Consider the following 15752-nt stretch of genomic DNA (forward strand, 5'->3'; position numbering starts at 1 on the left):
CCATGATGCCCAGCCCTCATACTACAGAGACCCGTGTGGCTCTCTGACAGTTACCTGCTGCGTAGCGGCGCTCACGGAGCGGATCATTGTGCAGCGTCTCATCAGAAGCGGATCGAGATTCTGCAGAGTTTATGGATAGCTGTCATTTCTAATACCGGGACACATCAACACTTTAACGCATGTGGTCAGATTTTTATCCAGCAACCTCTTCTTTAACCAGTGAGGATCATTTTGCCCTGAACACCGCTGTATCCAAACTGAATATCTGCGTGCCACGTTCCTCTCCACGCAACCCGAAACATTTGGCCAGGATGGAGCAGCTCTAATGTCATTATAATGGACTACAAGCTTTTCCCTCGCAGTTGGGATCAACCTGTTGCAAGTTTATTATAAAAGATCTATCTCCGCCGCGCGCCAGCCTGCTTTTACGCACAACGATGAGCTCAGAGAAGCCAAACTTTCTGTCACAGCCCGTAGTCAAGAACATTTTCATGTTCCGGAATGGCGATCCATACTTCGAGGCTCGCCGGATTGTGATAAACCAAAAGCGGGTGTCCAACTTTGAGACTTTGCTAAGAGAGGTGACCGGCGGGATACAAGCCCCGTTTGGAGCTGTGAGGAACATCTACACGCCGAGAGGAGGCCACAAGGTGGACTGTCTGGAGAGCCTGCAGAGCGGGGAGCAGTATGTCGCTGCCGGGAGGGAGAGATTCAAAAAACTCGAGTAAGACTGAACTAATGTTTAGCATAATAATAATTATTACTTTCAAAGGGGTTTCTCACATTGACTAAGAATATAGACTGCATCAATGCGAATATGTGCGTAAATAGCGGTGTATGATTGTGGGTGATCAGGGTTAACGCCATCTGAATATCCTAGCCATTCTCATGCAAATCATTTGTAATTATCCTACCGTTAACAGTAAGTAATTAAAATCTCAGCTGAAATACACTCGACCATCAGCCGATGGTCTGAGCATCATACCTGCTGACCGACACTGTCAACAGGTGATGATGTTCAGTTAGGGCTGGGTGATTATATCAATATTATGTCAATATCATGTAGAGCCTGACTGATATACAGATTGACCGATATTATTGGCCTTATATTGGCCGGTCACAGCTGTATCGGTCTGTATTGGTAGTTTTATAGACAGCATTCCATGTTGCTTTTTCTTAATTGAGGTTTAATATATTTGTGCTTTTTTGTATATAACTATTAAAAATACTAGTTGAAGTTTACTATTTCAGTGCCCTGATGTTATTTTGGACATTGTTAGACTGTTAAAAATATCCTGCCTCAATCATATATCTATGACACAGGTGTTTGCTAACCACAATTATTAAGGGATCATTGCAAAAAATGTGTCTTTATGTATTTATTTTATATTCTGTATGAAGAATATAGGCTTCCGTATCAATATTGGATATTTATTTTAACTCCTTAATATCGGCATTGGCCCCAAAAATCCGGTATTGGTCAGGACCTAGTAATATGAGACTACACATCATCTTATATTTTTGGAATTGTTATATCGTCATATGCATTTTTTTTTTTTTTTTCACAGTTTTATAGGCTTACCAGACTGTCATAGCTACTCTGTTATTTGCATTTGCACACTTGGTTATTAGAGCTGCATAATTTATGATTATTTAAACAATATTTTTTAAGTGATATTTGATTTTATCTATATCACCTAACACTAGTGAGAAATTGTGTATATCGAGTTATATATCATATATTGCGGAATAGCCTTAAAATATCAAGATATTATTTATAAGCCATATTGCCCAGCCCTATGTGACTACATTGTCTACAAAATCAGGCGAGTATATGTGACTCAACAGTTTTGCACCAGTGCTGAGTCACAGCATGAGGTAGATGACATCAGCACTGTAGAGAACTGTGCCGTACCCTGGCCTAAAAATACTTTTAAGTGGGCTTATACTGCAGATAATGAGATTTGTGCAGCAAGTTATTCATAGAATGTAGTGGTGAAGGAGTTGAGTTGGCGGGTATTCTACAGCCATGAATATACTGTCACCATCACCATGCTCCTTGACACAGGTATTTTCCCAGAGAAAGATGTGGGTATATCCTCTGTTGCATAAAAATAGAATATGTAATGGTCATCATCCTGTTGCCCTTCTCATTGCATATAGTGCACTGTTGTTTCAATAGCCAGAGGAATTGTGTGGAAACTCAGCTTGAATGCAGGAGAGGATCATTTATGCACAGTAAATATGTTTGTACTTATTTTGCCTAGTGAGGAGCAACACACGTCTTCCTCTTTTAATTTAATATGAGGTACTTTAACTAGAACTCAACCAGTGCTGGATATGGTGGGCCGATGTTGCTGCATCACTGCACTTTACCACAGGCTAAAGGGGCTGTTAGTTCCACAATACAATAAGCTAATAGTAGCTTAAGGCCTGGCCTGACTCCAGAGCAGGGTTACCCCCCCAGTCTGAGGGGTTATCACCTGAAAATCAACAAAATCCAGGGCTTAAAGGTGCTAGTGTGAAACAGGGTTGAAGGCTGTTAAAGAGTAGCCCCAGAACATTCAAGAATTTTTATCAGTCATTGTATCAAGAGACATTTAACCCCGGGATTAGTTTAACCCTGGGCAAACAGGGGTGCTAAATTATCCCAGAGTTAACTGTTAGCCCAGGACAAAGGATAACAGTGTGAAAAGCCATTAAAATGGACAAATGGACGTTTATTATTTACTAAAATATAGTAATATTGAATATTTTGTGAGTTACAGAGCATTTCTGTTAAAAGTGCTGTGTATGATTAACAGGCTGTCCTCACTTTATATTTTGTCTTTAGTTACCAACAGATTGGCTCAAGAAAGAAGAGAATGATGCAGACTCTTCCAATGCAGGTAGGTGAAAGTGCTGCTAAAGTAAACAAGTCCTTCTTAAGTTTGTCAGAAAGTAACACACGTCAGTTCAGTCAAGAAAGGTGAGTTCCTGACTGATACAATGTCTTAATTAAGATAGAGCAGTAGCTGTAGCTGCGTGGTGCAGCCTAGCAAATGTGTTCAAATGTGTGAGATTTGACTTGTCAAAGATGAATTCATCCAGATCTAATATTAATCTGTCTTTAGGAGCTGTGTTCCCTAGTCAAATGAGAGAAACATAAGAAAAACATAGAGAGGAAAGACAAGAAAAACAAGTGTGATGTTACAATGCCACATCATGATAGCTGTGTCTGGAATTCCCAATCTGTATAATCTTTGGCATCATATAGACACAGTCTGCAGAGATGAAACCTGTTACCTTTACATAATTTACATAGTCTTGTGAATCATCCAATCAGTCTTGGGGTGTGGTGCATCATCACATGGCCTTGCCAGAGAAGAGAACTACCAGTCCTCTAATTTGACAGTAAGAGCACGAGTGGCCTCACTTGATTCAGTGGGAATACACTTTATCTAGAATGAACGTAACAATATATTGAATTGAAATAGAAAAAAATTACTTTGACAGTATTTACAGTGATAATGCATGTTTAATGATTTCATTTAATTATGTTTTGCACATGCTGGGTGGCTACTTTTATTTTTTTTTTTTAATTAAAGAAGGAAGGCATATGCACTTTAAGTTTAAAGAAAAGCTAATTTTATATGAACAAAAAAGCTATATGCATCAAATTTGATATTAATAAATGGCATATTTTTTCCCACCTTTTCTTTGTTTTTTAATATTTTAGTAGATATCGTATCATGGACTTTTTATGGTGGTGTTATTGTACCTTGAGTTTTTGGTATCATTACATCCCTAGAATGTACTTACCAGTTTGTCACTTGTGAACTCACTCATGTAATGTTGCCTGGACAACATGTTAATGGTCAGGTAGTATGTGTGTAACAATCCAGTATTAAGTCTCTGCTGAGCACAAAAACACTGATTCATTGATTTTCTTTTTTAGCTGTATAGGCTCTAGCTAACCAAATGAGAATGATAGTCTTAACCAAATACAAATTGTATAATTGTTGCTTTTATTTTATTGCATTACTTGAGATTTCCTTTTAGAGATTAATGAAACCCTTCACCGCCTGTGTGTTTGAGGCAGAGTGTCTGTTACAATATCCTGACTCAATCCAACTTTTCAACATTTGAAACGGCCACTAAATGCAAGATACATGAGGATTAAAGAACATCACCTCTACACTCCTGCCCCCTCCCACAGAGTAAAGGCGTTAAAAAGATCATTTAAGCAAGGTGTAATGTTGAGCATTCCTCTCTATTGTTCTCGGTGAAGAATCACTTTGTTGTCGTCTCCATGGCCATGAATTATTGATTTATTGATCATAATCATCCCTTCTTTCAATGCATCTTTAATCACCAGCTATGAAGTCACAGCCAAAACAAGAGCAGCTTTAAGTCAGGCAGCACACAGGCTCATCTATTTTCAACATCAACTGCAGATCGTCTTTCCAATCAAGAGTTATTTATTTTTTGATAACGCTTGATGATGATTGATGATGCCATTCATGGTCTTATGGGAACAATAAAACAGCAAAAACAGGTGCAAAGTGTAGATGTTCTAATTTTAGTCAGAGAAAACAATGGGCCTCATAAGGTCTTTGTTGGGATATTCTGTACTACAAGTGTGCAGCCCATTTTTTTCCTTTGTCCTCTTCTGTTCCATGGCCAGAACCTGAGAAGCATTGTCTGTGCCCTGCCTGTCCACTGTAACATGTTAATCACACTAAGAGAATCAATCTCTTTGTGTTCTTGATTTTGTCTTATCACCCACTAGCAAGAAGCGTATTCATCACAGATAACCTCAAGGGCTTGTTGTTGCTGCTGTGATTATGTGTCGAGCATAAAAAGAGCCAATTTAGTTTACAAGGACCCAGCCTCCCCATCACTACCCTACTTAACCTGCCTGATTGTCGATTAATGATGAGGACTCTCTGCTGGCTGCATGGTTGGCAAGTTTGTTTCTTGTTGTTTCTTGCCCTTATTGATTCTGGAGCATTAGGAAAGTCTAAGGTTACTGACACAGATGTACCAGCCAGTGTCGGACTTATGTTGACCACAGCTCAGGATCCACTTTCTGACAATAATCCCTGCTATAAAGAAATGCTGACAACACTTTCTGTGGTGGTCATGTTTATAAGATATTGTAGGTACAGACATTATAATGCATTTATAAGGTAAAGGGTAAAAGGACTGCATTTATATAGCGCTTTTCTAATCTTCCAACCACTGAAAGCGCTTTACAAGACATTATGTTCACCCTTCACACACACATTTGTACCTTAATGGCAGACTGCTATGCAAGATGCCTCTGCTCCTCAGAAACAAATCAGTCATACGCACTCACAAGTCTTCAGAAATGTTTACAATTATTCATGGCAGCTTAAAACACATTTTTAAGGTATATAAGTGAGGGGCATAATGCATTATAAGAACAGCATTAATAATGCTTTATACTTCGTGTCAAAGTGACAGTGCTGTTTAAAGAAGAATCTGAGTCATGGGTAACACTGCATATTATAACTACCATAACTTTACCCACTTATAAAGACACGTAGAACTGTGCTAATGTTTTATAAATTCTAACTTTCTAAAAGGGAATCATATCTCATAAACATCAATACTACACTATAGAGTGACTTTGTGAGCTTGAAGGGAATTGACGACACTGCAATAATGAGGACTTGTGAAGAGCATTTTTTCTGGCTGCAAGTAAACTGTAAGACACAATGGCACCATCACATCAAACACACTGGCCAAAGAGTTTTATGAAGCTTTATAGATGCATTATAATGCCTGTTGAATGATTTTATAATGCATTATAAATATTCATATACATATTATACATATATTTAATTGAAAACATTACTAAAATGCTTAGATTGTTGTTACATTTGTTGCAAGCAGTGCTCAAACCTGCTGTTTTCAGTAAACAGTGATGTTAGTATATCAATGCAGTGATTAATTGAGAGAAAAACTGGTCATACTGATCTCCACCACCAGTTATGCGCAAAATACTTGCTTCATGATTTAGCACAGACTTTATTTCTTTACCAGACTTTATTTCTTTATTTCTTTATTACTGTTATCTCATTTATTTAGTTGCATCATATTTCTGCACACTCAAGATGGAATAAAGTGTGTGAGATGAGGTCAAGTGTGTGATCTGCATTGAAAGTACCTGGAATTTCCTTGGTTTTGGTTTCCTGATAAAAGTGCCTGCTTTGCTTTAGGTCTCATCACCTTGATGACGAAATCTGTATAAACTCAGCATTAACAGTGCAAAGTGATGTTGTTTGCCAAACTCAGTATGTGCAATTGCTCTACAATGAACTGAGGGGATTTTTTCCTGCTGTACAATTAAATGTCATGTACTGATATTGTCAATAGAAAAACAAATCAAGCACTTCTAATAGCTCCCCAGTGACTGATCTGTGCCTCGCTTTGCTTGTTTCTATTTGTTCCTGCCTTGTATTGGTTACTAGCTGTGTGTGTATAGTCGTCTCTGTGGTTTGTATGGTACACAGAAAAGAGTAAAGGTTAAAATGGAAGTGCAATTGCATGCTTTTAACAAGCTGTATTTTTGGGAAATTGGATTATTTTAGCACACATGAATCAAAATGCATTTTAATGTTAAATGACTGTCTGTGTTATAAGGCCCTTTCTATAGTATATAGTGTCCTGCCCTCATGCCATGTTACTGCTATACCTCTGAATATGTCTCACACCTTGTTTTATAAAGCAAGTTTTTTAATTCTACTTCTGGCCTGCACACCTTTGTTGCCAGGGTGCACTCATAAACCCTAGAAGACTTTTAATATACCTCCTCCTTTATCTTGCTTTCTCTCTCACACAGGATCCAAATCTTAGTCTTAGAATAACAGTGGGTTACCAGGTGTTATGGGACAGGACCTGCAGTGCTGAGTCTTTGCAACTTCACAACCTCAAAGGATTACCGAGGGCTCATCCTTTTACTGTCACAGAGATGAGAGATTCTTTTAGGGTGCACAATAGCGCTTTCTCTTTGCCTTGGGAGTAGTAGGGGATGTCTCACAATCTTGTTTTTTTATCACAGTGTACTGAAATTTCTCACAACAAAAGAAGAAAAAAGTATGAATGCAATTTACAAAGTAGATTTTATTCATTTTTTTAGTAGAACAACAACTACAACAATTACATTACACTGCATCAAACTGTTGATGCTCTTGATGGCTCTGATTCTCCAAGCAGTTCTGGCTTCAGAGGATGTACAGTATAACCCTAACCCTAACCTGTTGACTGCCCTGATGGTTATTTTTAGGAGCTGGAGTTAGCTTTTATGCTGTCCTTACCAAATGGACTCCAGTGTTAGCATCAGTCCCCACAGCAAAAGTCCCTAAAGTTCACACAAGTCTGTTTTTCTGAGTCTCCGCTGGGAAACAAGAGCTGTCCTTAAATCCCAACTGGACACACTGGTCTGCTAACAAGCTTTCAAGCTGACAAAGCATGTCACTTAGAGTGAAATTTCATGTACTTTCCAGTGTCTGATATATGTTTGACATGCACTGATGCATTCATATTTTACCCTTTTCATCCCTCCTTTTCAGGCCAAACCACTGCCATCGAATCGAATCATTGTGTCAGCTAGATTCCTCAAACCCATCAAGGAGCCCTGTACAATATTGTAGGTTAAATTTCCATCATTTTTCATCATCATTATTATTATTATTATTATTTTAAAAAATGACTGCTACTGTCTGCTGCATTACTTTTATTTTGAAATTTCTTACACATGCTTAGGTCATGGCTTCTTTTATTTTATTTTATTAGAGAAGGAATGCAGAAGTACTTTAAGTTGTTCAAGATGTCATTTTTTTTTAAAAAATTTAAATATTATAAATATACCCTCACTGTTGATTTTGACTGTGTGGCAGACAACGTCATAGACTGCTGATTGGATACACTTGTACTTTAAGGGATACCCTTGGTTTCACTGAACTCAGAGGGGTATACCTGGCAAAGGAAAGCAGTCTGTGTCAGCGTGAGTCAGAGTGTTTGCATTAACCGTGTGTATTTTCTTTACTTAGTGTGGTTGCAAATGGCAATGTCTTGGACCCTGCCATGAGGCTGTTGATCCACCAGAAGATGCTTGGCCAGTTTGAGAAAATACTAGAGATGATCACAGAGAAGATGGGTATGAGAGTCTTCGGGGGCGTTCGAAGGTATATTTTAAGAAATGCTGACACATAGACACAACATGGACTGTATTTTTTCCCAATATGAGGATATAATTTCTGTTCAAATGTTCTTTCACTCTTGGAAATAAAGGTGCTAATTCTAACCAAAAAATAAAATAAAATAAATAAATAAATAAAGAGTTGTTTGGCTTGTCCCCATAGGAGAACCCTTTTTGGTTCCTTATAAAGGTTCCACTCCATCTGTGGAAGATGTGTGAAGTTTTACCCAGAACCCCCTTTATGAGGTTCCACAGAGAACCCCTCTGTGGTATAACAGATCCACCTTGCTGCATGCATTTGCATAAAAATGAAAAAAAAAAAGAAAGTTTTTCTCCAAACTGCTTCATATTACTTATGTTAAAATGGACATTTTTGAATATATTTGCTTATGTAGTATATAAATAGATACAACACGCAAGGACAGCATGTGCTTGTTAATGTTTGAACTATCTCAATAAATGGCCACATGATAATTACGGGAGGATACCTTGCAACCTAAGTGCGGCTTGTTTTGACATACTGGTACAAAGACATGATGGAAACTGTGGGGCTTTTCACCTTGTGTCTGTTTTCTAGTCTCTACACCTATGACGGCCACCAGATGACTGATGGGACTCAACTGGAGAGCGGTCAGCTTTATGTGGCTGTGGGAAGAGAAAAGTTTAAAAAGCTGGCCTACAGTGACATACTTTTCACCAGACCCAGAGGAACAAGGAGGGTCAACGGGTGAGCATGGCACTATAGAAAATATACTAGAGCAACGTGTTGTCTAAAAACTGACTACTTGATAGAGAATGCAATTGTAAGGCTAGTAATTAATCTGCAATTTTATATTATTTACCTTCACAAAAATACCAAAAATCTCCAATTTTGTGTCATTTACCTTCACAAAAGTACAAAATTTAAATTTAAACTCACGTTTACAACATATTTGAATTTAACTTTTCGATATATTCAGAAAGGTTTTATTTAGTAGGAGATTGTTTGGTGTTTTATTTATTTGTCCTGCATTTATAGTAGCACGACCAAGTGCAAAATAAAGCCTTTATAGCTTTTGAATTTCTTATCTCCTCTCTAGTTGTGCTATCTGTCCTACAACACAGATATGAAACCCTTGAAGCTGTGCAGACTAATATATGTTTGGAATATAATGCTTATGTTCATATATATTCACTAAGCTCCTTAAACAGTTAGTTTACATCAAGCTGGTGTCTTAAGTTATTCATTTTATATAAACAACACTGACCAATTTTAGTGTCCTAGTCTTTCATGACGTGTTGTGTTAATGTAAAAATGGGATCCTATGGCTACCAGGCATGTTATTGGAGACCGTTCAGTTTATGTTTGTATGTGTTCCAGTGTGGAAACTAATTACTCCTCCAGGGTTAATATCTGCTTTTAAGTCTCCTGAAACCTGTGTCCCTCAGCACCAAATATTGTTTTAAAGATGTCTAATTTACTGCCTGGTGGTGCCTGTCCAACTGTAGTATTTAAAAGATGATGATAACATGCACATCCATAAAGTGATGTAGGTTTTTAATTTAAAATCTTGCTACTATTTACCACTATTACTAGATTACTAGATTTTTGCATATTGTATTAGGTATTTGGTAAATTGGAACTGATGCTACTGATTAGTCAAATATCAGTGTTTAAACCTCCACATTTTCATTTTCACATGAACTACTTTTGTTGGTGTTGTAAGGGTAGAAATTGACATCATGTATTTATGTTAATAAAATTGGTTTTGTCTGCTTTATTTACAGAATGAAAGCTTACTCTCTACCACCTATTTACAGATTCTCCAAGCAAAATGGAAATGTAAGAACTGCATGTGCCTTTCACATAAATTACTTACATGACTTTGTTTTGTTTTAGTATCCCAAAATTGGAAATATGAAAGTATGAAAGTTTTAGATTTTCTGTATTATTAGATTTGATTTAATGAGAGATGGTTAGATGGATGGAAGATCCAGAGAAGCAGCAATTTGTTAATAAATATACTTTTACTGTTAAAAAAAGAAAAAAAAAATACTGTTACTCGTTTTCCAGAAGTTTATCACTTAACTTAGCTAGATTTCTGTTTCCTCCAGGGTAAGCCTTTGGTCCGAAGCAGCGATAGTGGAGATGGAGATTCAAAGGCCTCTCCGCCGAGCCATAATGGCAGCAACAAGGAGCACCTGTCGTCCATTGTCAGAGAGATCTCTCAGGCCAGACTCATCTCCCTCAGGAAGAAGAGGAGTGGACAAAGCATGACCCTCGGCGTCTCTGACAATGGTAATGTCAAAACAAACCTGCTAATTCCAACAGGCCTGACTGCACAGCATGGCTTTTGGTATCCAGCCGCACATATATAAAGAACAGGAGGCAGGAGATAGTACTCTGTTTTTTTTTTCAATATAAGAGATTTGATGAATGATGGAGTGAGGAAAAAAAACAGCAGTGTTAGGGATGGGTGGAACGATTTTGCAGGATGGATACATTGATTTGGTGGATGCATCACTTTCAAATGTTTTCAGTATTTTTTCCAGTATTTGTGCCAATTAAGGACCGTGACACTTCTGCATCTAACTTGTAAGAGATGGTAGAAAGGAAAGCTAACGCAGTGTGGTGCAACTTTTCACCTGTACAGCAACACGAGCGACCTCATTAAACATATAAAACCAACAGATCCACAAAATATCCAGTATGTGTTGTGTGTAAAAAAGATAAAAGTCTTTATTTGGAAAAATTGCATACCCCTTTAAAAGAAGATCATTATTGGTGAAACTGTGACCAAAAGTGTTGTATCAAATTTTAAAAGTTTGATATTGTCCATCTTCAAGCAGTATACAGAAATCACACGCACACTGGAGTCTCTAGCAGGGAACAATGTGTTAATTGTGTGTTGTCCAGTTGAATCTACTGTATGTGTGTCTAGTAGCAGCCAAGGACTGCCAAAGTTAAAAAAGGGTTAAAAAGTAACATGGTTATCTGTAACATATTCTCCTCAACATTCTTGTAAACATTACAGTCACCATTATTTGTTCATTTGTCTACATGCACTTTTGAAAGTGGGAGAGTTTGTGTGTATATGTGTGGCTGTTTATGAATCATAACGTGAATATCCAGGTGGGTATATGTATATATGTGTGGTTGTGTGTGCTTTTGCAATTATGATAGTTAGTGTGGACACATCTCACAACAATGTCACCTTATCTGTCTCTATCTCGGACTGCTACATGACCTTTTAATGTCTGTATGTCTGAAATGTCTTCTTACATAAATAATGACCATAACGTGTGGCACATAATGTGTGGCATGTGTGGTTTATACAATCAGGATTATAAAAGGTACAGATATATGATGTAATGCATGGCCTTTGAAATCTTATGTAACCTGCTACATTCTTATATGTCCACTTAGTGGCACTGTTGCTCTGCAAAAATATAGCAAGAGATATTGAAAGTAGGTCTAGCATGATGACATTAAGTACTTTTGCAAGAAACACATTATGTCATCTTCTTGGCTTATAATCAATATATTATTAAGTCCTGCAGCAACTCCGTATCTCCAGTTAGTTTTTACTGTTGTGTCCATTGGCAGCTGGTTCTCCTCTGACCATAAAGATGCTTTGTTGCTCTGAGGCACAAACAGATGTTTTCTATGAATAGTATACACAATGTATATAACAATGGGAAGGAAACTGAGAGCATGTCTTTCTAATTTTACAGTAAAAGGGATTTAGATGTTCTGCAGACTGCTTGTGACCTTATCATAACGCCCACTGCGGTATGAACCACATTACGTCATCTTGTGGCTCATGATAGATGTTGCCTGTTTCCTCATCTGGCAGGAGAGTTGACAGCAGAAGCCCAGAGGAGCGTGGAGAATTGTGTCTGTGGTTCAGGGGAGCTGGCATTTTGCATCAAAAGACAGGGATGAGGAATGTGTGTGTGTGCGTGTGTGTGCATGTGCCCTTGTTTGCGTGTGTGCACATGTGCATTTGAAACCTGTAATGTCATCCTCAAAATCCTACGTACATCAGATTGCATGGCATGTCGCATTACAGGCAGAGAAAAACATGTTGCATTATTGGTCCCCTTGGGTGACATTGACCAAAGATTGAATTAACAGACAGACAGCTCGGAAAACAAGATCAGGCATTAGACAAGATCGTTTGAATGGCTTAGAGAGCATATCAAATTCTCATTCACCCTTCACTGTTTGACCTATAAAGTCTTTTTCAAATGCTGTCATGTTTACAAGAATGACTGTTTTCCTTATTTGTTTGGCTCAATAGCTGACTGTAGTGAGTGTAATGTAGTCTCTGTGGCAGTTAGAGTCTGTCTCTGTCCGTGGTGCTGAAAAAATACAGTCGGCTGAGGTTTCCCATAGATACATTTAGTCCTTCTGTTCATCTTCTCTCCCAAAGCAAATCAATACTTAAGTATTACCTGGGCGTTTAGCTTCTCAAAAGCAAACAAGTGATGGATTTAGCGCTTACCAATGTGAAATGAGTTCTTTGCTCATGTAGTGTTTGCACCTGGCATGGTTTAGTCAGTTACCTGGACGCAGGGTCATGTTGGAGGTACTGGGATGCAACGAACAAAAATGATTAAATGCTGAATATTCAATTTAAGCTGATTTTAGGACATCTAAACCATGGAAAAGTTTAGGAAAACACCTGGAAGCTGCTTAAAACTTAGAGAGAAGGACTTGTTCAGATGGAAAGGGTGTGATAATTTGAGAAACTCAGGTTAATAGCTGGTGAAGATCCATATGAGCTGAATAGGTGATCAACTGATCTTTACATTTTGGAGATTTACTTAAATGTTTGAGACTTTTAGTCAATATATAGATAGTCAACTAGTACTATTAGTTACTAGTAGTACCTTTTTGGATCAAAATGCTAATCTGTCATAAACATATAAACAAGTAAAACATCCCACTTCAACCAATTTACTCAAGAAGTCAGTTTATAAGAAACTAAACTTGCTTTTAACACGAAGTGGCTGCCTCATCTATCCTGTGTCTGTTTGGGGCAATGGTTGTGTACATCTTCAAAGATGAATGCTACACAAACACATGGTAAAAAAATAGTATACAAGCTTATATTAGAAGCTTATATTTGGTTGGCCAGCAGTGACCATTTTGAGTAACATTTGCTGCCTTCAAACGGAACCCAAAATTATGGCCTGGGAAGTAAAATTCATAATTCATAATCAGGAAAAGTAGTGAGTTCTGTTGCATTATTGACATTAAGTACCTCCACCAACCGGACTGATATATATCTCAATGTACACAATTGTATAAAATAACTTACCATAAATTCTCAAATAGTACAAACATAATGATGACTGACGAGCTTGTAGCCAACATTATATAAAGTAGTTAAAATAAGCACAATCTTAAATATCTACAAATGTAACATACATATTAATGCAGCAGTGGTATTAATCCAAAAAGGTCAATCAGTCAGTTCCACGATTTTGTAAATACCACAAGAAGGGGGTGTTCATATAAACTCTTTCCATGAACACAACACACAACCCCATTTGAAGGCAGCAGATAATAAGGAACAGTTGCAAATTTGGATGTTTTCTTTACATTCATTACCTCCAACATGCTCGCCCTTCAGATCGATGACGTGCCGTGAAAACACTCTATTTACAGCTAAGTTTAGTGTTGTGTCCAGTTTAGCCTCTCAGTAAGAACACAGTGTTCATATCACCTTGGTTTAGTGATTCACAACAGCACACAGGTGTTATTTTCCCGTTGGGAAATCCTGCCCTGGCTTGGTTATGAGGTAAACACATCTCATCCTGGTGCCAAAAGGAACGCAGCCAAAAAGTTGGCTGACTGGCAGCGGCTGTGGAAAGAACACAGCATGAAACCCACACTTCAGATCTCTGGTGTGCTGGAACACTGGAATGAAAACAAAAGATTATTATAAAGGTGTCATGTCATTATAAATGTATTTGTGAAGGGGGGGGGGGGGTGAAGAGATATACGGACTGAAAGGTAGAAGAAGAAGAAAAAAAAAAGACAAATGAGACAGTGTGACCCTGTAACAGGAGATTCTCCTTCTGTTCTGCGCCGACTCTGTTGTGACAGGGAGGTTAGGTTTTGTGTGTGTCCATGTGTGTGTGTGCGTGTACGCCAGTCCCCATTATTCACTGTCTATCAGCTGCTGGGAGCCAGACTGAGGATAACTCCAGCAGTTTCTGCCTGGTGTATTGTAAAGCCTCTGACTTTTCTGCTTCATTAGAGTGAACACAGTGGTGAGTGACAGCAAAGACAAGGGGGAGGCAGTGCGACAACTCATGCAGCAAAGGTCATGGAATGAATTTGAACTCACTATAACAAAGACATTTGGCTTAAAAGACTTAACCAACAAGACACATTGCCTGTCGCACGCTTCACACAACAAAGTTATACTTTATGGAAGCTCTTTTAAATTGTGTGCATTATTGGTTGAAGTTTTTTGCTTTTAAAAACACATTCATGTTCAGGTTGTATATAACCAATACACAGTTGTTGCTAACCTCAAAATAGAAATAGGATGTTTATCAGCGTTCTCTTTCATACAGGGCCTTTGTGACCAGTTAAGTTAATGGCTCCCTGGAGAAGAGAGGAGAGAAGAAGTAAAAAGAGAAGCGGCAGGAATGGGGAAAGGGAGAAGAATAAAAGAGAGTAGAAGGAGGAAAGGATGTGTTTTGACAGGTGAGGGGACACGGGATGTAAGGAGAAAGGAAGATAAACGAGAAAGTTAAAGAAAAGGTTGTCGTGATGAAGGGAGGAGAACATAATGAGGAAAGGAGGAGAAGAAAAAATGGAGTAAAGGTGGAATCAAGTAGTGAAAATGATGAATAGCCTGAGATGGTGAATCATGAGCACTGGGTGGAATAAAAAAGGCCTGAAGATGGTGAAGGGTAGAGAGATGGGTGGAGTTCGGATAATTGCCTTTCATTTGGATAATCTCTCCATTTAGAGTCATCAAAGCAGAATTTTACTTGCCTCTGCCCCTTGCTGGGGCCAAATTGCTGCTCTGAAAATCAACAAAAGGGCCTGGTACTTCAAGAAGGAAGGTATGGAAAGGCAAAGAGAGAACAGAAGGGGAAGGAGAAAGGGGTCCGCTGACAGAGAGAGAAGTGTGTCGACTGATTATATATTATGCGGACGGTTACATGCTTTGTATATGCCTCTGTACATGCAGTAATGAAGGATACACCATTGTGGACTTTGATTTGCAGAGTGTGTGTCCTTGTCAGGTCTATTTTGAACATGATTGGTAGCCTATCTGTCAAAATAAGTGAAGTCCCCTCTATAGATTATATTTAGAATTCAAGCAAGATACAAAAATACAAAGATACAAAAAATTTATAGTTTCAGGTGCCCGAAACGTCACATGTGGTGATTAAATCTCCTTAAGGAGCAGTTTCTGGTGTGTGGACCTATTTTTGTATTTTTGTATTTGTTTTTCTGTCCAGCACTCAGTATTTATCGTTTTTGGATGTGTGTGTTTTTTAAGTCTTCTAGAATTCAACCAAGAACTACAGT

At 38.1% G+C, this 15752-nt stretch overlaps 1 protein-coding gene across 1 annotated transcript in view; it reads left to right on the forward strand.

Annotated features, from left to right (window-relative positions):
* The first annotated feature begins 344 nt into the window (after positions 1 to 344).
* LOC146321220 (uncharacterized) overlaps positions 345 to 15752 on the forward strand; it is a 29224-nt gene continuing 13816 nt past the window's right edge. Inside the window, exons 1-7 of the mRNA XM_084725642.1 lie at positions 345 to 724; positions 2834 to 2888; positions 7581 to 7657; positions 8061 to 8195; positions 8787 to 8936; positions 9977 to 10031; positions 10304 to 10487. Of these exons, the coding sequence (XP_084581768.1) occupies positions 438 to 724; positions 2834 to 2888; positions 7581 to 7657; positions 8061 to 8195; positions 8787 to 8936; positions 9977 to 10031; positions 10304 to 10487 (943 nt within the window). The 5' untranslated portion in view covers positions 345 to 437. The remainder of the gene's footprint in view (positions 725 to 2833; positions 2889 to 7580; positions 7658 to 8060; positions 8196 to 8786; positions 8937 to 9976; positions 10032 to 10303; positions 10488 to 15752) is intronic.

This window comes from Lutjanus erythropterus, chromosome 9, assembly GCF_056507025.1.
Source record: "Lutjanus erythropterus isolate fLutEry1 chromosome 9, fLutEry1.hap2, whole genome shotgun sequence".
NCBI lineage: Eukaryota > Metazoa > Chordata > Actinopteri > Lutjaniformes > Lutjanidae > Lutjanus > Lutjanus erythropterus.